The following is a 22,830-nucleotide window of genomic DNA, read 5'->3' on the forward strand; positions in this document are numbered from 1 at the left end:
CCTCAGGTTTTACACCGTACCTTCAATCAGACACAGGACAGCGGTGGTCTGATCAGGCTACAATGCCTTGTGTTTAATAGTGTTTACGCTGGAGTTTTGAATTATGCACCAGTACACCGAGATCAGGCACCTCCGAGCCGTAGATATAAGGCTAAGAAGTGATTATTGCACTTTGTGACATATATTCAATATTCATTCATTTCTTCTTCATTTCTTACCTTCAAAAGGCCTTTCATGCAAATAAACGGCTAACAACAATATACTGTGAGGTAATAGGACCTATATACACATTGCATATTATGGCTACATTATTGTATTGCATCCATACATCATTTATGGCTTATATGTACATACTGTGCGTTGCAGAAGTGCAAAACGACTACAGCTGCAATGGTTATGAATAATACAATCACTTCAACTGTATTAAAGCTGGTTCATATTCCCAACTACATAGTAAATCTGTAATTGTACATCCGTCACAACGTCATATATGTCAGTCCTGACCAAGCTAACCTAAAGCTTCCGCTTACAGAGGAGGGCAAGATTATAGTAGCGATGTCTCCCAGCTGTAAAGTGTGTCGTCTATATGGCTCATGCAAGGCATCTAGAATGTATAGTGCAATAGTGTATCAGTGATATGGGCATGCAGAGTAATAAAGAAAGAAAGATATATTTGCTGCAGTGCTTCTACAGCTCAAGTCAAAACTTATGAACGATAGCAATAAATGGTTATGGCAACCAGCCCAGTCTATAGACTGTCTCTCTGTGGATACCACATGTAGAGACCAACTATCCGTGTTGATAAAATCATATCACACATTGTATACAATACATCAGTAAGAGGTGAGAGACCTCCCTCCCCCTGCCTGCCTCCCTCCCTCCCTCCTTCCCTCCTGCTTGCCCTTGTGTCGTGTCCAGTATCTGAAAAGCCCAAATCGCTCCCGTCAAGGGGACTCAAGAGGGCCAGGCAGAGTTACAGAAACTCAGGGAGATGGTGGACACCTTCATGAGGGAGGGAGGTCACAGACTTGTAAAAAAAAAACGTGTTGATGTTGTTGTTATTATTGTTGTTGTCGTTTCTTCTCATCCGTCTTAAAAAACATCAATAAAGTACTTGTACCGAATTTGAGGGAAAAAGAAAAAAACAAGTCATGCACCCTTCCACATACTGAATGTATTCTAACCTGTTCCAACGAGGACACTCGGGTACAACCACAAGGCCACGGGAAAGTGACACAACCTTCCACACTAACCGAGATAAACAGTTTCTTAGATTTTAAATGTACCGTTCTTATCAAATAGCCAGACGTGGCAGAAAAGCATTTTCTGTTTCCTTTAAGTCGTTTGTTGACCTCGGAATTGTTTACTAATGCAGCAATACATCCCAACAAGTAATCCTCTGCTACAAACACTGATCCCAGACCTGTAAGGTACTACAGTTCAGAGCTGCCACTCTTAGTAGATTAGCCGACTAATTGGTGACATGGGTCTAAGTTGAGGTTCTTTTTTTTCATACCGAATGAGCCATTACCTGGAAAATGGTAAGCATATTATCTCATCAAAATAATTTATTAATATGCTTTGGTCTTCAGTAAGCACTTGATTTAAAGAGGTCCTGCATGATTGCATTCATTGATTTTCAGTAGGACGACAATGTCAGAAACGCAAATTTCACGGATTTACTTAAATCAACTATTCAGTTATTAGTTGACAAAACCCTATGACTATTAGTGGACCGATATGTACAGTATGATGTATTTATTGATCTTTTGTAGTGGAGGACAGGCCTACAACAGGTCCATCTGAAGTCCATGCTTGTCAAAGTGATCAGGATTCTGGTGTTGAAGATGTGTCCTCTAGTCCTGGTCTGTGAGGTAGAAGCCTAACTTGGCTGTTGTCATCTCTCTGCGGAGACGCATCACCTCCCAAAACATCTGCTCCGCTGGTGGGAGGACAGACGGAGACAGGGATATGGCATAGATAGGACAGAAACGTAAACGGGACAGGGACGAGACAAGGATACAAGACACAATACTTCAATCAGTACACTGAATAAAAGCCCTGTTGTCAGTGGCAGTAGCATGAGAGCCTGTAGCATGAGAGCCTGTATGCAAATAGGACTAAGCTCTTGCTACTCGTTCTACTCAGTGTAACTTCCTTATGGTAACCAGACCACTACCTGTAACCTACACCAGACCACTACCTGTAACCTACACCAGGCCACTGTACTACCTGTAACCTACACCAGGCCACTGTACTACCTGTAACCTACACCAGACCACTACCTGTAACCTACACCAGACCACTACCTGTAACCTACACCAGACCACTACCTGTAACCTACACCAGACCACTGTACTACCTGTAACCTACACCAGACCACTACCTGTAACCTACACCAGACCACTGTACTACCTGTAACCTACACCAGACCACTCTACTACCTGTAACCTACACCAGACCACTGTACTACCTGTAACCTACACCAGACCACTGTACTACCTGTAACCTACACCAGACCACTCTACTACCTGTAACCTACACCAGACCACTGTACTACCTGTAACCTACACCAGACCACTCTACTACCTGTAACCTACACCAGACCACTGTACTACCTGTAACCTACACCAGACCACTACCTGTAACCTACACCAGACCACTGTACTACCTGTAACCTACACCAGACCACTGTACTACTACCTGTAACCTACACCAGACCACTGTACTACTACCTGTAACCTACACCAGACCACTGTACTACTACCTGTAACCTACACCAGACCACTGTACTACTACCTGTAACCTACACCAGACCACTGTACTACTACCTGTAACCTACACCAGACCACTGTACTACCTGTAACCTACACCAGACCACTGTACTACTTACTACCTGTAACCTACACCAGACCACTGTACTACCTGTAACCTACACCAGACCACTACCTGTAACCTACACCAGACCACTGTACTACCTGTAACCTACACCAGACCACTGTACTACTACCTGTAACCTACACCAGACCACTGTACTACTACCTGTAACCTACACCAGACCACTGTACTACTACCTGTAACCTACACCAGACCACTACCTGTAACCTACACCAGACCACTGTACTACCTGTAACCTACACCAGACCACTGTACTACCTGTAACCTACACCAGACCACTGTACTACTACCTGTAACCTACACCAGACCACTACCTGTAACCTACACCAGACCACTGTACTACCTGTAACCTACACCAGACCACTGTACTACCTGTAACCTACACCAGACCACTGTACTACTACCTGTAACCTACACCAGACCACTCTACTACCTGTAACCTACACCAGACCACTACCTGTAACCTACACCAGACCACTACCTGTAACCTACACCAGACCACCATACTACCTGTAACCTACACCAGACCACTACCTGTAACCTACACCAGACCACTACCTGTAACCTACACCAGACCACTGTACTACCTGTAACCTACACCAGACCACTACCTGTAACCTACACCAGACCACTGTACTACCTGTAACCTACACCAGACCACTACCTGTAACCTACACCAGACCACTGTACTACCTGTAACCTACACCAGACCACTACCTGTAACCTACACCAGACCACTGTACTACCTGTAACCTACACCAGACCACTACCTGTAACCTACACCAGACCACTACCTGTAACCTACACCAGACCACCGTACTACCTGTAACCTACACCAGACCACTACCTGTAACCTACACCAGATCACTGTACTACCTGTAACCTACACCAGACCACTACCTGTAACCTACACCAGACCACTGTACTACCTGTAACCTACACCAGGCCACTGTATTAATAGACACTTGCTTTACCCTACATCTGAACCAGCATCATGTCATGCTGTTAAAACCTGTTATGAACAGTACATACAGAACAAACTGAATGTGTCAAGTGATATGTTTAGTTAATGAGGTCATTTACAAAATAATGTAAATTACACAAATGTCCACTCGTGAATCCATGTACACTCTGCTATGTTTAGCGCTCAGTGCAGAATATAGTTCTGTAGAAGAGACTTTCAACATAATTTGTTTCAACATCACTTCTCACAATACAGCAAGCCTGGGCTGAAGGTGCCCGTTTTTTATTCATTTATATAATAATAATAATAATTATTATTATTATTATTATTATTAACACATTGGGTGCCATGCAGTATGTCCATCTTTACCACTCTCTGCCAGTGCTGTAACCCTATGGAGTGGCTCACCTTCTTTGCAGGGCTATAACTTTTTAAATATTATAGCTATATCGACATTACTATGGCCCATTCAACATCGGGTATCTATCGTTCCGGATGTGGGAACGTTATATTTTTCCATTCATACATTGTCGTGTTAGTACCGTCGAGAATATAAGTATGTTTTTAGACTGTATAGCAGTAATTCCTAGAAGGCGCGTTATAGGCCCCGACGCGTATTATACATTATCGATTGGCGTTTCGTACACGCTATATTAAAAATTTCAAATGCATATGATCACTATACATTATGCTCCATCATGCGTGAGGGAAAGGGGGGGGGGGGGGGTCGTTTATGATTCCTTGATTGTCACTAACGGCTTTCTTTAGTAAGACACCATACGTTGATCGGACAGATTGCAATGAAATAAATGGACAATCGAGCTGGAAATAACGTTAGATTCCTCTTACCTCTGGCCGATGCGCCTGGAGAAAAAGAATTCCAATTATTTGACGTCGATCTACTAGATCCATTTTTCGTTTGTATGACGCAATAAACGCTGAAAGCATATTGATTTTTGCGTCTCGAAAACGATCCAATGCACTCGAGGTGTGTATATTGATCCACGTAACAACATATATCTGGCAGAGCTTTTTCCCTGATGCACCGAGCGCCACTTCCGGTTTAGAGTGGAGTGTAACTCGCCCGAAATCCACCAGGCGGCGGTATTAAGGCGTTGCAATATCAGACAGGGTCCAGCTGGCTCCCAGAGGCTTCCTGGATGAATTATGAATGCCAATAGCGAATAAAAGAAATAACGATCATAACAACGAGTTTACTCGTTGTTGGCACTCAACGCATGGAGGCCAATAACGAGTATACTCGTTATTGGCAATTAATGTGTTAAGATAATAATATATATATGTCCAGGGAATGCAGGACACTACTCAACAAATGGAACAACTATGAGAAGATACTCAGTAGATTAGACTTGGATTGTGATTCATGTTCTTTTGAAAATGGGTCCTGAACAGAGAAACATGGCACTGTGCACACATGGGGTGCATATACATTCTTCTGAAAATAGATTCCCAAAAAATGCACATGGTGTAAATATGTACTTGTGTTCTTTTAACACTATGACGACCGGCGCGGCCCGGCGATTTAGGCCTCAGAGGACAGCAGAAAGTAAACAAACCGATGTACTTTCTAAGAGCTTTATATATAATTTATAGTATTGCTATCTGTCCATTCTCATTGTCACTTGAGTGCATAAACCGTGCCTTCATAATGGCTTAAAGAAAATAAAAATCCATCGGTTGGTTGTCATTTTATAGCGTCGTGAATATAAGGTATAACACACTTTTCGTCTAGGCTTTTCTGCAGGAAGCTAGATAATAGGCTAAACGTTGGCGCCGTTATATCAAACACCATTTCTGCTGTATATATACGAATGAAATAAAACAAACTGCGTAGCATCCGGACTATTACAGAGCATCTATGGATGAAATGGGGGCGGCGGGGAACGCCGATTACTATTATTGATCCGCAATACAGTGTGCGTTCAATATAGCATTTTCATTGACCGATCATGTTACGTTATAAAACAATGTCCAATCCAGCTGTAATTTGGGGTAATATTATCCTACCGTCAGGCCATGTGATCGCCGGCAGCATTTCCTCACCAGTCATCGGATTCTGGTAGATCGATATGCACATTGGCTAATCATAAATCCCATTATTCCACGCTGAAAAAACCGCTCGCCAAGCTGATCCAAGATGGAGGATGTTCGGCTGGGATCAAGGAACTATGATTCGCCCACAGAACTGTACTTTTTTATTCACATGATACTGCAGTGGAGCGATGGCGCCCCTAAGTGGGTTTGGCCGGTACTGCATGTTTCGAAAATCAAATATCTGAAAAGATGCTGGTAGTGGATCGGGTACCTAATAAGCGTTATAAATATGGAATAAAACAATAACAACTCGTCACGTATATACTTGTGGCTCTGGTCCACAACGCTCTTTTTCGAAACACGTATATACTCGTTCTCGGACGGCATAGTGTTAAAAATCCACCTTGTAGGCGGCCGGGTAGCGCAGCGGACTAAGCGTCTGTCTACCACCGCAGAGACACTGGTATCGAATCCAGCTGTCAGCGGTGCCTCCGGTTTGGCCGGTCGTCATACTGACACAATTGGACCTATCTCAAACCCTGCCCACTTTTCTTGATCCTCCAATCACAGCTGTCGCTTACCTCGGACATCCTCGTACAAACAAAGTTTGTCCGAGGTAAGCGACAGCTGTGATTGGAGGATCAAGAAAAGGGGCAGGGTTTGAGATAGGTCTGTTGGCAGTGTCAGCGGGAGGGAAGCCGGTGGTAATCTGGTCATTGTAAACAGCGACTCCTACAGGTCGGTCAGGGCGTCTGCACAGCGAGGAAGGGATCTGGGTGAGGTAGTGTGCCCTCCCACGTGTTACACTCACCCAATGAGAGTCCTCGCTGAAAAGAGGCTGCTGGCTGTCTCCTATGTATCAGAGGAAGCATGTGATAGACTTCAGGGCTCCCTAGACCGGCAAGTAGGGGGCAAATGCGCGCAACGAGCAGGAAGGGGAGGGGGGAATTGGACTAAATTGGGATGGGAGGAAAATACAAGAAAAATAGGAGGAGAAAAAGTGGATCCAAAAAAATCCACCTTGTACATAATCGCATTGTCCAGTCCTGTGAAGTCCTTCTATCCTTGTACCATGTGTGTGTCAGTGGCAGTGCTCAGTACTATATGTACTGTGAATATCGTGAATTTGTACTTGCCAAATAGGATTTCAGTATAGTTTTGTGTAAAAAGTGTTAAAAAGAAAGAATAATAATAATAATAATAATAAAAAAAAAAAAAACACTTATTCCAACTTACCATTATGTCTCACAAGGCCCTGCTGGATGTAGCGAATATAGGTGAAGAAATTACACACCGTTGTGATCTAGAAGGGGTTGGAAATGAGGAAGAGTCTCCATATCACATCCAGTAATAACAAACGGTGCAGTGGTAGTAATAGTACAGGGTATCTTTACAGAGACGAGGTGATGGTTACCCGCGCGCGGCTCGAAGGAGAGATGTAGTAGTAGCTTCCCTTGTCGCCGAGTTTGATGCGATGGCGGCAGAGTCGAGACATGCCGCTCAGCGCACACTTCCTGAGAGGCAGAGACACGCGGTCAGCTGTGGAACTGTACGTCTACATCGACTAGAACACCACACCACTGTTGTTATATTTCACAGGCATATACCAGAGATGAGCTAGATGCCCTCATTTTGGTGTAAAAATTAGGACAAACATTCTGACTTAGCAGTTAAATGAGACAACAAAATAAAAGCGTTCATTCCAAAGAAGAAAGAGGTGAAGCAGAGGAGGAGGCTCAGAATAGTGTTGCCAGAAAAAAGGTGATGTTTGATCAGAGATTTAGTCTCTGGAAGAAGAAAACGTGATCTTTGATCAAACAGTTAGTCTCTGGAAGAAGAAAACGTGATGTTTGATCAAACAGTTAGTCTCTGGAGGGAAGAAAACGTGATGTTTGATCAGATAGTTAGTCTCTGGAAGAAGAAGAAAACGTGATGTTTGATCAGAGAGTTAATAACTGGAAGAAGAAAAGGTTATGCAAGTGTATTACAACATGAAGACCGACTCCCATCCTTCTCCACTTTATCCATTTATAGACTTGGTCAAGGATGCACATTTATCTCAATTTACAGAAGGTTAAATCTTGTTTTTTTTAAAGAGTAGTTTTGTGTTAAAGGTAGAACCTGTAATACCGTCAAACAGCGTTGGTATTGCCCTTTGTTTTCATTTTTGTTTTGGTCTGATGTGTGAGTTGGAGTTGACTGGAGATAGAGGGATACGTTTGCTATTGCTAACCACACCCCAAAGTCTGCCAAGAGAGATCTGGAGAAATTCACAGAATAATAAATTACTTCTAAATATATAATATAATTACTTATAATAAGTTAAACTCCAAACACCCACACATCAAACCAAGACAGAAAATGTAAACAAAGTGCAACACAAAGCAGGGCCCTTTTGCCTAGAGGTCGCTGTTTGACGACATTAGAGATATTCTACCTTTAAGTATTCAAACTTTTTTAGAAATCTCGGTGGAGAGTCTTTACATCATGCTAACTTCTGTTAGTGGAAAACCATTGATTTCTGAAAGGACTTACGTCTCTATTGCTGCCCTAAAGCCACTGGGAAAAACAGATTAAATGATCAAATCAAAAGATAATGACAAAACGGTAATGAGAAATTAGCCGTCTTCGATTCAACCCATCACAGATACGTCACTTTAATTTTGAAACGGAGACACATTTGACACATGATAAAAAATGTTTAAAGAAATGTAAAAAAGTGAGAAGCCTGAAGGGAGTTTGGAGTGCTGATTGGTGTGTCTGAACAAGCTGTGGACGATGAAAGACGGGGCAGAAAGACAGCCGTCGCTTGGACGTGAAGGAGGGTAACTCACTTAGGCCCTCCACATTCTATGGCTGAAGCTTTGACCAGTGGCAAGGCCGACATGGCCACAGGCTCGATGGTCAAAGAGTTGTTTTCCACCGCAGTCTGCACAGACTGAGAGAGCTGTAGAGTGACAGGAAGTGACCGTGTTATTTAATTTATAGGATCTCCATTAGCTGACGCCATAGCAACCTCTAGTCTTACTGGGGCCCAACCAACATAACAACAAATGACAGAACAGAGTTGACGGAACAGGAAAAACGCACAATTTACATACATTCTACCCGAGGTGATGAGACGACACAACAAGTAACAAAATAAACTGTTAAAATACCTGAGAGACAATACGTCTCTGAGAGTCTTATGTTTAGTGTGTTGAGACCTGTTTTGATCTTCAGGCTTGTCTTACAATCAAAAACCCATGGTCTTTGTCTGGTCTTGGTCTTATTTGTCTCATCTTGGTCTCATTGGTCTCGTATTGGTCTTATTTGTCTGATCGTGGTCTTATTTGTCTGGTCTTGGTCTCATTTGTCTCAGTTTCAAACCTACACCCATTTTCTTATATTCAGTGTTTTTTTTTTATGATCAATAAATTATATTGTTTCTCTAACATTGTCCAGTGTTGTCTCTGCTGCTCTGAACATACAGAATACATCAAATACACATTTTGGATAGAAAATAAATGTATGCCAAATGTAGTAATGATTAATATAGCAATTGTAAAAGATTTTAGCTGTATTCTTTTCTCAGTCCTGGACTCACATGTCCATGTCTTGGTCTCGACTACAGCACTGGTGATATACATTCAAACGTATTAAAAAATGGAACTGAGCCCAATTTCACAATTCATACATCTTATTCCTCTAGTCTTAAGATATTTGTGAAAATTAGCAACTCTCTCCCAAATCATAGTGTCCCAAAACTAGAGTGCTAAAACTCATCAGGTATAAGACCTGAAGCTGCTCCATAGACAATGAATTGGGGAAGATTTTATAGATGAAACATAGCAAAGGGGGAATGTTCTGAGTTCATAGGTACATTTTATGTTTCAGAACTGAAACTACTACTATACAATAAAGCTAATTAGGATATAAAAAAAATTTAAACATTCTGTGGGTCCGTCTCCCATTCATTATCAATGGAGCAGCTCCAGACTTTATACTTGATAACATCACAAGTTTGATTCTTACTTCTCTGGTTTCTGGCTTTAGGAGAGACAGTAGCTCATGTTCACAAATATTGACTGAACTGTCTCAGGCCATGGAAATAACATATTTGAATGATGTTCCCCTTTAGAAAACAGGACAAACAGCAGTACTGGCCTCAGACCGGGTGAAGGAGAGACAGGGCCCAATGTCTTCCCTGTAGATGCGACTCAGGAAGGCAGAGGAGTGCTCTAGACATGGCTTCTCTCTCCACATCAAGAACTCTGCATAGAGAACTGAATCCATCTGTTAAGCAAACAAATACACAATCACTCATTACTGACGTACAACTACTGAGTGGCATAGTGTTCTTTAACACATTGGGCACCAGCCATTAGCCTTATCCTTGTAGCTAACGCGCCAGGTTTCCATAGCATATTTTCACTGTGCGTCACTATGTTTGGAGAGCTATATCTATATTCTATATTATAGCTATGGAGACAATACTATGGTCATTTGACAGTGACTTTCTTCCGTCGAACATGCAAAAAAGAGATAATCTTGTCATGTATACGTTCGCACGTTATCCCGTGGTGAATATTGTATAGTTTAGGAGTGATCCGGGATAATTCCTGAAAAGCTGAGTTATAGGGTGCTATGTGAATTCTACTATAAGCATTGGCGTTTATTGCCTGGACACGCTACTATTTCCAAATCAAATGTATATAATAGGTATTATGTTTCATCATGAATGCATGAAAAAGGGGGGGGGGGTAATTTTTGTATCTGGTCCCGGACATAATTTGGCACAACTTATGGATAGAGTTTGCTAGATGCGTTTCGAAGTGGTTAGATGAAGCGATTTACTTGGCTCAGTCTAAATTCAGCGCCCGGAGGGGTTTAAGTGTAACACACGGTGAGATATAAGGTTTCAAAGGGTGGGCGATACTGCCACCTAGCAGGACGCGGCCGGTATTGCACTTTGGCGATCTCCGAATAATTTCCTATGGTAACACCGAGGTCAGTGGATGAATAATGAATCAAAATATCGAATAAAAGAAAAAACGATCCAAAAACGAGCAAACACGTAATATTACGTGGATGGCACTGAAAGTGTTAAGATGAACACATATAAGCTGCACAACGCAGTTTGGTAGAGGAGGCCATTTCTGCTCTACGCTGTAAAGCACTTTGAGTGTCTAGAAAGGCACTACATAAACACAATGATTCATTCATAAATGTTCTACTAACGTAAACACCGCATTGCACTATGGGATCAAAAGGGGGGTAAACTCAAGGTCTTCAGAAAAGTAAACGTCTCCTTGACAAACAATGCAGAGGGCTCAGCGACCGCTGGTCCCAGGTCAGACCCAGGAGTTGTTGTTTACTCTCTACTTCAATGTCTTCCGCTATATTATGCGATGTTGAGGTACTCCCTTCAACATCAGATTCCCTGACAGTCTGACGGCTGACATTTTTGCCGATCCCATGCTGTGTTTATATCGTGGCATACAGGTGAAATGGGGCTAATGTAGACACATCTAGGCCTATATTGTAAGGCCTTGCTAAACCAGCATGACGAGCAGGCTGGCAGCCACCTGTTCTGAGGGGTGTGGTTACCTGTCTGGTGTGAGGCCCTGGCCCCGCCCCCCGCTGCTGCCAGTAAGGCTCATAGGTCACACTGACAGAGTGGCCCGGAACCAGGCATAGAATCAGAGAGAGGAGGGCAGGAACAGCAGGCTGAGAGACAGGGTAGAAAGAGAGAGTAGAAAGAGAGAGAGCGAGAGATGGGGGGAAAGAAAGAGAGATGGGGGAAAACAAAGAGCGGGGGGAGAGACAGGGTAGAGGGGAGAGAGAGACAGGGTAAAGAGAGAGAGACAGGGGAGAAAGAGAGAGAGACAGAGAGAGACAAGGTAAAGAGAGACAGGGTAAAGAGAGACAGGGTAGAAAGAGAGAGACGGGGGAGAAAGAGAGATAGATGCAGGGTAGAAAGAGGGAGAGACAGGGGAGAAAGAGCGAGGATAAAGAGAAAGAGGGGAAAAGAGACAGAGGGGGAACAAGAGAGAGGAAGAACAAAAAAGATTAGAAGTGAGAGTAAGACGAAGAAAACGGTAGAAAGACCACAGATAAAGAGGAACAAGGCAGCACACAGCGAGACACTTCACTGCTTGAGAGCAGAGTAGAGGATCACAGTCACAGATAGAGGAACAAGGCAGCACACAGCGAGACACTTCAGTGCTTGAGAGCAGAGTAGAGGATCACAGATAGAGGAACAAGGCAGCACACAGCGAGAGACACTTCAGTGCTTGAGAGCAGAGTAGAGGATCACAGATACAGAGGAACAAGGCAGCACACAGCGAGAGACACTTCAGTGCTTGAGAGCAGAGTAGAGGATCACAGATACAGAGGAACAAGGCAGCACACAGCGAGAGACACTTCAGTGCTTGAGAGCAGAGTAGAGGATCACAGATACAGAGGAACAAGGCAGCACACAGCGAGAGACACTTCAGTGCTTGAGAGCAGAGTAGAGGATCACAGATACAGAGGAACAAGGCAGCACACAGCGAGAGACACTTCAGTGCTTGAGAGCAGAGTAGAGGATCACAGATACAGAGGAACACACAGGGCCCACGGTTGCAAAGGGGACAGAAAGCTTTAAGTTGCATTAAACAACCGAATGACGACAACGACCACAACTTACCTCTCTGTCCTCTTTGGCGGCGTGCTGGACGGACACGGAGGGCGGCTCTAGGTGGGCCGGGGCGTGTGAGAGGGTGGCGCCGCTGGCGCTCTTGTTGCGGCTGTGGCCTAGGTGTTTCCTGGTTCCAGAGGACTGCAGCTGCGGGTGGAGCTGGCGGTTCGGCGAGGAGGGCGTCGAGGTCAACACCAGAGCCTTCAGGGCCGTCACTTCTGCCTGTAGTACATCGATCTAGGAACCAAACAGGATATGACATGCTGATGTCATAGACGGGTGTTGATGTCATGCTGTGTTTGAACCAAATCAGCAATACCCACCGAATCACGTGATTGAGTTGACCCCTACCTGCACAGGCTGCTACGGCACTTCTCAGACTAAAAGTATAATGGAGCTCTATGGAGCAGAGTAGAGGCTCACAGATACAGAGGAACACACAGGGCCCACGGTTGCAAAGGGGACAGAAAGCTTTAAGTTTCATTAAACAACCGGATGATGACAACGACCACAACTTACAACTTACTTAGAGCTCTATGGCGCTCTCTGCACTAAGCGGTTTGGTGGAGGAGGCTATTTCTTCTCTACACTGTAAAGCGCTTTGAATGTCTAGAAAGGTGCAATGATTAATTATCTGTACTGTTATCTACCCAGACGCTCCTTGACAAACAATGCAGAGGGTTCAGCGATCACTGGTCAGCTCGGTCTCACTTCTGCTTGTAGTACATCAACACCTATCTATCACCTGCCTGTCGGGCCTGGTAGGGGCATCTCTATCTAAATGTAGGGTCAAGGTCATAGGTGTCATTCCACTCACTGCACAGTGGGCTCTACACATTAACTTGACTTGAGTTAATATACAACATACCTTTCCTTGAGCTTCCTTCAGCTGTTTCTCTGCTGCTGCTTGTTTAATGTTAGCCTCACGCACCATCTTGTGAGCTTCCTGCATTAGGGGAGAACATTACACAGTTACACACGCTACACAAAATGTTATATAAAGAAATGTTTTTATAAACATCGTTTTCAGACATTATAGATTAATACGGCTTATAAGACAACTTGCTTCACCATCCGGTCCTCAGCACGCGTCAAAATTACACTTATTATTATTATTATTATTACCGCTGACCTCAAACAGACTGGCAGTCAACTCCCCCAGCTCTTGCTCCAGCTGATCCCTGATCCCTGACAGACGTCCACACTCCTCATCTTTCAGCTTCAGCTCCTGGGCAGGTGTGAGAGAGAAGGGCACAGCTGGGTGAGTTTAAAAGGAACACATCCAGCATTATTAAAAAAGTCTGTGTGTTCAGTAGAAAGCTATCCGGCTGCAAGCTAGCCTAGCGCAAATTAATGAAAGTGGATACCTAGCCTAGCTTAAAACTCTGGGAGAACTGTTTTCTGCTTCCAAGTTAGGCTAGCTTGCAGCCGGATAGCTTTCTACTCAACACACAGAGAGGACATTTTTATCTATCTGTCTATTCTTGTCTAACTCCGGAGAATATGGCAAACACATTTCCCATAATGTCGATGTGTTCCTTTAACGGTAAACCTATAGAGAGCACAGCGCATTGTGCCACTTCTAACTAGGTCATGTATTGTTGTTTGTGTATCGACACAGAGACAGGCTAAAACACAACACCTTATGTGCAGCAGCTAGCTGTTCCCTGAGGATCTCGGAGCCCTTTTCTCTGATTTCCAGTGAGGAGCTCCGGAGACGAGCGACTCTGTCATGGTCTCTGGCTGGTGGTGCGGAGCGCCGCTCCTCTCCCAGAGGCATGGGCTCAGCCTGGCTCCCGCCTGCAGCTCTGGGCCCCAGATCCAGGTCTACCAACCTTCACACAAGACCACAGGGAAATGAACATTCTCGAAAGCTGGAATGATTGGCTATATGACAGTTGTTGAATTCATTGTGCCTTTAGGCTAATTAACACTAGGAGTAGGGGTGAGCAGGGCAAGTCCAAACATAGGGTTAATTCAATTGTAATATGGACTTTTTATGTACTTTGGCTTGTACAGTTGTTGTACAGTGTGTGTTCCCCCCCAACCCCTCCTACCCAACCCCCCCCCCACCCACCCACCCAACCCAACCTCCTCCAATGTACAGTTTTTACGTCAAATGTATATACTCTCTTTTCTGGACTCTTTTTGTATCACAAACAGTACTGTATTTGCAAATCTGGTATGTCATAAATGTATAGATGTAGCAGTACTGTCTATCTGTATGTCATACATGTCCTGATGAATTGAAAATGGGGGACCCTGATGTAAACGAGACAAAAGTCTTTCTCTGGTCTGCATCCCCTTAACAATTGTGTGTATTGAGCTGTACTGTATTGTACCCATTCTGCAATCTGTTAATAAAGTTTTCAATCAATCAATCATGTAGTTACACAGGGTCAAGCAGAGTGTCACATCATCACATTGCCTCGACATGCTCTCCTGCTAATTTTCAAAGAGATAGGACATATATTTTTGGAGATCTATCCCTGTGTTTTCAATGGATAAAAGTATATCTATATGTTTTCCATTTCTGAGCTGTGTGTCCAATCTTATATTATTCTAATCACCATCGTGTTGGCTATAACATAGCACAGTGTTAGCTAGGCTTAACTTAAGTGCAACCTCCATATTGAGAGTTAGTTGTAACATGGTGTAAAAGCCAATGTTGCAAAAAAAGAAAAGAAGTTCATAATTAATATGGTAGGCTAACAATTTCTCAGGATATCATATATGGGAATTAAAAATAATATTGATAGCCTGCTCCATCCCCTGCTGACCTATGCTGTTTTTTTATTTGTTAGATTGGTTGAAAGATAGATAGGCAGTGTATATAGCCTACAAAGTTAGGCTGAACAGTGTATTTGTTTCATAAAACATTGAATTGTAATTGAATTAATTCTGTTTGCACCAATTTATCTGACTTTTCAAGGGTTACAACTAGCCATCCATCTGTTACAATTAACCCTACCCAGCTTTTTTATTAATATAAAGACTTAGCCCAATATACCAAACCCTTTCATAGTAATTTTTATGTTAAATTGACATGACAAATTAATTATTTATGTACAGGACACCAAAAGGCACTCTACAGCGATATTGACCCCATCACATTTTACTTCTTCCTCGTGCTGGCATTGCACAATACCGATATGTAGTAGAAAAGTAGCAGAGATGTGCAGCTTGCTTGTATAAAAACATGATTCATCTAACTCAAATATTCTTTAAATGATTTAGCACAAAAAAAACATGTTATGTTGTGCCCCGCCCTCCCCATGATCTGTAATCTGACATGTTGATGAAGAAACTCTGTGCCTGGAGTCAGCTGAACCTACAGTATACAGTAGGCACAGAGGCTATACTGACCAAAAGTTCCAGAGCTGCCTCTGATTACATAAAGTTTCAAGTTGTTTCATTTGTCACTTATATTATAAGCTACATGTACATTACAGTGAAATGCTTGGTTCTGTATGAGACTCCTGTCCTGAGAGTAAAAAGAATAAAGACAAACACTACACAAAATATACAACAACTAAAATACGAACTAAAGTACGAAATAAAGTACAAATGCAAACAATGAAGTACAAAATGCAAACTTTTTAAAAATGCAAAAAAGCTCAAATGAGGTAGGGATGTAGTACAACAGTAAAGTTTTCATATAGCGTCATGCCGTTTCATTTAACAGAATTGCCCAGTTCGTATCCGCCCTTACTTACCCCGTCCGTGTCCAGGCTTAACGAATGCACTTCTCACCACAGCAGCCTTCTCGGTGTTGTTGTAATGTACCATCAATGAATTCCCTTTCAGTCTGTTGTTGAATTGTTACAGCGATCAGTGTTGATGTCGTTCCACCGGAGGAGCGCCTGTTTCAAATCAGCGCTGCAGCGGAATGCGGTCGCTGACGTCGACAAAACGAGTCAAAATTTTAGTACAGCGATGAAGTTGTTGTCACGCCAACTTGGTTGTCTAGTTGTTATTGTTTAGTGTTCGCCGTGAGCCACGTCTTCTTCTCTCGTCATTCCAGCGCTATTAGTATAAAGGACGAGTTTGTGTCGTCAATCTCCGAAGTCACATGATGACACATCCCTCTCAACGCCCTAAAGTCAGGAACCAGAATCTCTGGCTGTAGGTTACCGTCCGTGTATCATGTATGCATGCGTTTTTAGATCTGTATCAGTGGACTTTGATATAATTAAAGCAAAGTTACAGTACAACTGTGCAGTTGTTTACAACAAAGACATATTGCAATTTGCAGGCTATGCTAACCCTCAAAAAGTCACTGTAGGATTTCTTTCATTTTCAGTAGGATACTATTGGATTTTAATTGTGCTTCCAATATACTTGTATTGAATTTCAAAATGGGACGTTTTCTTTCCAGTAGAATTGTATAGGGTTTTAACGTTGTTTCTTATTGAACAGAGATTACACCTTTTTCTTATATACATATTGTACTTGATTGATTGATTGATTGATTGAAAAGTGTATTAACAGATTGCAAAATGGGTACAGTACAGCTACCTATCTCAAACCCTGCCCTCTTTTCTTGATCCTCCAATCACAGCTGTCGCTTACCTCGGACTTCCTCGGGTAAGCGACAGCTGTGATTGGAGGATCAAGAAAAGGGGCAGGGTTTGAGATAGGTGCAGACCAGAGAAAGACTTTCGTCTTGTTTACATCAGGGTCCCCCATTTTCAATTCATCATAAATTATATGACATACAGATAGACAGTACTGCTACATCTATACATTTATGACATATCAGATTTGCAAATACAGTACTGTTTGTGATACAAAAAGTGTCCAGAAAAAGAGTGTATATACATTTGACATAGAAACTGTACATTGGGGGAGGTTGGGTGGGTGGGTGGGGGCTGTACATTGGAGGTGGGGGGGGGTTGGGTAGGGGGACACACACACTGTACACTGTACATTGGAATACTGACAAAGCCATACTTGGTCATTTACTGTACAACTGGGTTAGGACATTTGTAGGGGCCAGTTTCGAATTGCAGTCTCCCGTAGGTGTTCTTTGAGAGTGTTTTTGAAAGTGGGTAGTGATTCACATTCCTTTACAGCTTTGGGTAGGGTGTTCCACATTGATGTGGCATAATTGCGAAACGTGTTTAGTCCCTTGTTTGAGCCGAATCTGGGTTTAACATGATTTGTGGAGCTCCCTCTGGTGTTGTGATCGTGGTATTCACTGACCTTTGGGAAGTATTTTGACATGTACATGGGTACCTTGGTCGCGTAGTGTATCTTGTAGACCAGGCCCATTGCAAGTTGCTGTACTCTGTCGTCTACTCTAAGCCATCCTAGGTTGTCAAAGTGGGCAGGGGTGAGGTGGGTTCTAGGAGTAAGGTCAAGCAGTAGTCTGACCAGTTTGTTTTGAGATGTTTGTAATTTTGTTTTTAGCGCCTTTGAGGTGCTTTGGTACCATGAGGTGCACGCATAGTCGTAGTACCCTTGAATGAGTGCTCCTGCCAGAGTCTTCAGGGTATTCTTGTTTACCAGAGAGGAGATCCGGTACAAGAATCGAGTTCGTTGGTTGACTTTTTTTTATTACATTGGATGCCATTTTGTCACAGAAAAGATTAGCCTCTAGGATGGAACCCAGGTAGGTAATTTCATCTTTCCTTGTGACAATATTGTCACCCACTGTAACCGAGAAGCCGTCGGTCTTGCTGAGTTTGTTATTTGAACCGAAGAGAATGGACTCTGTTTTGCCCATGTGTAATGAGAGTTTGTTGTCGGCGAGCCATATGCAGATTTTGCCTAGTTCTGAGCTGAGGGCTTTTTCAACCTGTAACTTGTTCTTGTCAGAGACCAGCAGGGCTGAGTCGTCCGCAAACAGGAACAAGTTGCAGTAATGCAGTCACAAGCTGACGACATGTCATTTGCATAAATTAGGAATAGTAGCGGTCCTAGTATGCTTCCTTGTGGAACACCACAGTTCACTGTGAGGGGGGGGGGGGGTAGGGTACCGTTTACCTCCACCATCTGTTCTCTTCCCTCCAGGTAGGATTGTATCCAGTTCACTGATAGACTATCAAAACCAATTGCTTTTAGCTTGTCAATCAGAATGGTGTGATTGACAGTGTCGAAGGCCTTTTGTAGGTCCAGCATGACCATGCCGCAGTATTTGCCCGCGTCCACCTCTTGTTTGATGTGGTCGTTCAAATAGAGAAGGCATGTGTCAGTGGAGTGGGATGTTTTGAAGCCAGATTGGAATTCGTAGATTAGATTTTTTTCCGCGAGGTACTTTTCGATCTGTTCGTATACAATTTTTTCCATGACTTTCGAGATGGATGTAAGGATAGAAATAGGGCGGTAGTTGCCTGGGTCTAATTTGCTGCCCTTTTTGTGCAGGGGTGTTACTCTCGCAATTTTGAAGTCCTTGGGGACGTGTCCCTGTTTTATGGAGAGGTTTATTATGTGTGTGATGACTGGGGTGATGGCGGCTGCTGAGTCTCTGAGGAATTTGGAGGGGATGTTGTCATGGCCAGTAGCCTTGTTCGGTTGGAGGGCGCTCAGTTTTTTTAGTACCTCATCTGTAGTTACCATTTCCAGTTTGAAGTTGTCTTTGTGGACGCCTAGGTTCTTGTAGTATGCTACTATGTGTTCTACCCCATACTGCCCTGAGTGGGAGGGTAGTTTGTTTACCAGTGTTGTGGCTATGTTTGTGAAGAAAGTGTTTAAGTAATTGGCTACATCCAGCTTGTCTGTGATGAGCGTGTTGTCCGTCTTTATGTTTATGTTTGAGAACCTGGTTTTAAGTTTTTTACTGCAGCCTAGTTGATTGTTGAGTAATTTCCAAAGTTCACATGGTTTATATTTGTTTTCCTCATTTTTGTCATTGATGACATTCTTTTTTAGCAGTTTTGATCATGGAGTTTACGTCATTTCTTAGTCTGTTTCTTTCTAGTTTGAGTTCAGTCACATGGTCTTGGAGTTCACTGCTCGTGCTTTTGGTAAGCTTTGACTGACTTTTACAAAACTCAGAGCATCTTTTGTCTCTGGCTTTCATAGCGGTCAGTATTTCAGTGTGCATCCATGGCTCAGCACGATTTTTTACCCTGGTGGTTCTTATGATAATCCTATTGGATTAAACGTTTTTGAGAAATCATAGACCTACTTTTCAATTAGCTGAATCACATAGGACCTCTGTTTTTGACATAAGAATCCTACATCCACTAATCATTAGATACCTATTTGGATATTACCATATACAGATACAATACGTTTTATGTTTTAAAGTGTCCTGTTGCAAACACCAAAGGTCCTTCAATCTGTCCTTCAATTCAGTGTCCTGCCATCCAACACTAGCATGTCTGACAAATCATATTGTAGTCCTTCCTCCTGAGAACCTTTACTACATATTTATCCAATATGGCCTATGCAGAATGTATCCTACACCTTAATAATAAAGGCCTATAGGCCTTCCACAGAGACTTAAAGGGTAATGTCACCCATTTTAAGAATGCACACATGTGCCCCAGGACAGTCAGTCAGACAGTCAGTATTTGTGAACATGCACCCTCTCTTCTAAAACTAGAAGTCAGATAGAGAACCCCCTAATTGGTGATTCTCACTGGTCCCTGGGATGTAAAAATCTGGGGCTGCTCCATAGAAAATGAATTGGGCTCTGACTTTGTGAGGCCATAACATGTTTGTTCTTACACCCAAATGAGGTTTATATTCTAGCATTGTTAGAAGTTCTGAACCAGAATTAAAAACATAATTTGGGTGTAAGAGCCCATGCCCCATTGTCTTCGGAGCAGCCCCAGATTTTACATCCCAGCGACTCACTGATTGGAGGGTTCTCTCTCTGATTTCTAGCTTTAGGAGATAGTGGTGCTTGTTCCCAGATGACTAACTGTCCTGGGGCACAGGAAGAACATGTCTGAATTCTTAAAACGGGTTGCATTCCTCTTTAAAGGAGAGACCTGACATTGTCTGTACTCAGCAGGACAATACTCTTCTAATTGTCAGTGTCTGTATGCAACATTTCTTATCTACCAATCTTTCTTATTGATCCAAGGGGATCAATAAAGTTAATCCTTATCCTTATTTTATAGACTGGTGTTTTGGTTCCTTGTGCTTTCAAGCGTTTAGAGCTGTAGTGAGGCAAAACAGATAGTTATATCCTAAATAAGTGACCAATAAACCACTTTAACACGTTTGCTTCACCCTACAAACAAGAATATGATATTATTGAATGATCCCAGTATCTTACCTTCCAACCGCACACCTCTCCCCTTCGCTCTCCCTGTTTGTCTTGTATTTGACCGGCCGCTGGGCCCGGATGCTGGTCGTACCAAAGAAGGTTGTGGAGGAATATACCGCCATCCCACCCGCATTGAGGACTTCATATCCTGGGCCGGATGAGGATGCCGATGACGGAGAAGAGGACAGCTGGACGGTATGAATCCCTTCAAAAGCATCCATGTCTCTTGGTGTCACTGGAGGTCCATCATCTGGTCTCAACCCCCGCTATGCCGTGGTGTCTCCTCTGAAGCAAACAAGCAGCCCGATAAAACTCTAAATAGTATCACAAACCCAAGGTCTTCAGTATGTGGATGTAACAGATATTTGGCAAGGACAACGGCAGTCTAACGTTACCTAATGCAAGATAACACAAGTCAGCAAGTCATTCAAAAGTCCTTCATAGCTAACTCTTAGACTGGTAGTCACAGACGGGCCATGACCAAAGAAGCCAGACTTTTAGTCAACAGGCACTAGATTACATATCATATATCATAGCATAAGGCCGTCAGTGCCACCAGTGTTTCCCATAGGTTTTTATGGCGGCCCACCACCACTATATCAAACAGGGCTAGCACAAATAGATGTCCCAGACTGTCCCAATAACACATTAATAATGTCTGGTGCTGCATGAACACAGTCCTTTTCACAGCTCCACCTGTGCATACGGCCTGTCCCAGCTTGCCACCAGCTTGCCACCACAAATAACCTAAGAACCTGCTGGAACACGGTAGCAATCACATAAAGGGGATTTACACTCCTCCTGATAAAGTATCTCTTGAAAGACCATAATATACAGCCGGTGCCTGTCTGCTACACAGAGCATAGCTTCCAACTTGATTTAAAAGGTATCATAAAACTGTAAATATTTAGACTGCAAGAAAGACTCAGATTCTGTATCTCACAAGTTCTATTTTAAGACAGTACTTTGTCAAAAGATATATTGGCTAGACACTTACCATTGGTTGGCAAAACTTGATTCAGTTGCTCCTGGTTTATCACAAATATATATAAATCACTGAAATTACCCTTAATCCTAGTAAAAACACGAAAAAGAAAAGAAATACGATCCTATTTGAGAGTTTAGCAGGTTGAACTCTGTCCGAACTTCGGCCCTTCTATTGGGTTCCACTCTCGGTTATTCAATCATAAAAAGGGTTAATCACCAACACTTTCATTCCAGTTACTCAGCTATGTACATTTCTTCCACCAGGTGTCAGTAATGTCACACACAGCCTGGTAGAAGCTTTAACGGTGTCAGGCACAGGGACTCCAGCCCCCCGTGAAAACGTTGATGCATTGAAATTCTGACACGTTTAATTTACTAATTAAAACGTTTCAGAATTTCAATGCATCAAAGTTTTCATGGGGTGCTGGAGTCTTCTGTGCCTGTTTAAAGTTGTGTGTGTGTGTGTGTGTGTGTGTGTGTGTGTGTGTGTGTGTGTGTGTGTGTGTGTGTGTGTGTGTGTGTGTGTGTGTGTGTGTGTGTGTGTGTGTGTGTGTGTGTGTGTGAGAGAGAGAGAGAGAGAGAGAGAGAGAGAGAGAGAGAGAGAGAGAGAGAGAGAGAGAGAGAGAGAGAGAGAGAGAGAGAGAGAGAGAGAGAGAGAGAGTGAGATAAACGGATATGATCAGGTTTCTACTTTGATACTGGCATAACTTAAATACATTCCAATCGAACTCATGTCCTTTTTTGTTTTCATTCTGGCTGTTATGTTGCACTCAGATTAGTTAAGATTACCGGGAATCCAGCATCACAATGCGGCTTTGTTGTTGAAACAGATTAGCACATCAAGTGACCGGAGGTGTAGAAGGAGTAACTCTCTCTCTCTCTCTCCCTCTCTCCCCTGCCTCCCTTCCTCCCAACATTCTCCATGGAGGCTGTTGCCACTTATTTCAAACGACACAGCGAGTCTGACACTCTTGACATCATCAGTTGTCGTGTTCAGTGGGTGAAGTGAGTATGTTATACTATATTACAACTCTGTACATC

General features: G+C 43.0%; 1 protein-coding gene across 2 annotated transcripts; it reads right to left on the minus strand.

Moving 5' to 3' along the window:
* Window positions 1-47: 47 nt before the first annotated feature.
* Window positions 48-16,694, minus strand: rab3il1 (RAB3A interacting protein (rabin3)-like 1). 2 transcript variants are annotated; one of them, XM_084334796.1, is made up of 11 exons: window positions 16,295-16,692; window positions 14,221-14,413; window positions 13,711-13,806; window positions 13,447-13,524; window positions 12,588-12,815; window positions 10,064-10,192; window positions 8,752-8,864; window positions 8,453-8,476; window positions 7,332-7,431; window positions 7,154-7,220; window positions 48-1,942 (listed from the first exon to the last, which is right to left on the minus strand). In XM_084334796.1, exons 2-11 carry the CDS (start codon window positions 14,356-14,358, stop codon window positions 1,857-1,859), a joined length of 1,059 nt encoding a protein of 352 aa, XP_084190922.1. In that variant the 5' UTR covers window positions 14,359-14,413; window positions 16,295-16,692; the 3' UTR covers window positions 48-1,856. The 2 variants fall into 2 exon arrangements, with proteins under 2 accessions (XP_084190922.1, XP_084190923.1); XM_084334797.1 differs by lacking the exon at window positions 8,453-8,476 and having other exon boundaries at window positions 16,295-16,694.
* Window positions 16,695-22,830: the final 6,136 nt, after the last annotated feature.

Source organism: Notolepis coatsorum (genome assembly GCF_963971535.1).
Source record: "Notolepis coatsorum genome assembly, chromosome: 18".
Classification (NCBI taxonomy): domain Eukaryota; kingdom Metazoa; phylum Chordata; class Actinopteri; order Aulopiformes; family Paralepididae; genus Notolepis; species Notolepis coatsorum.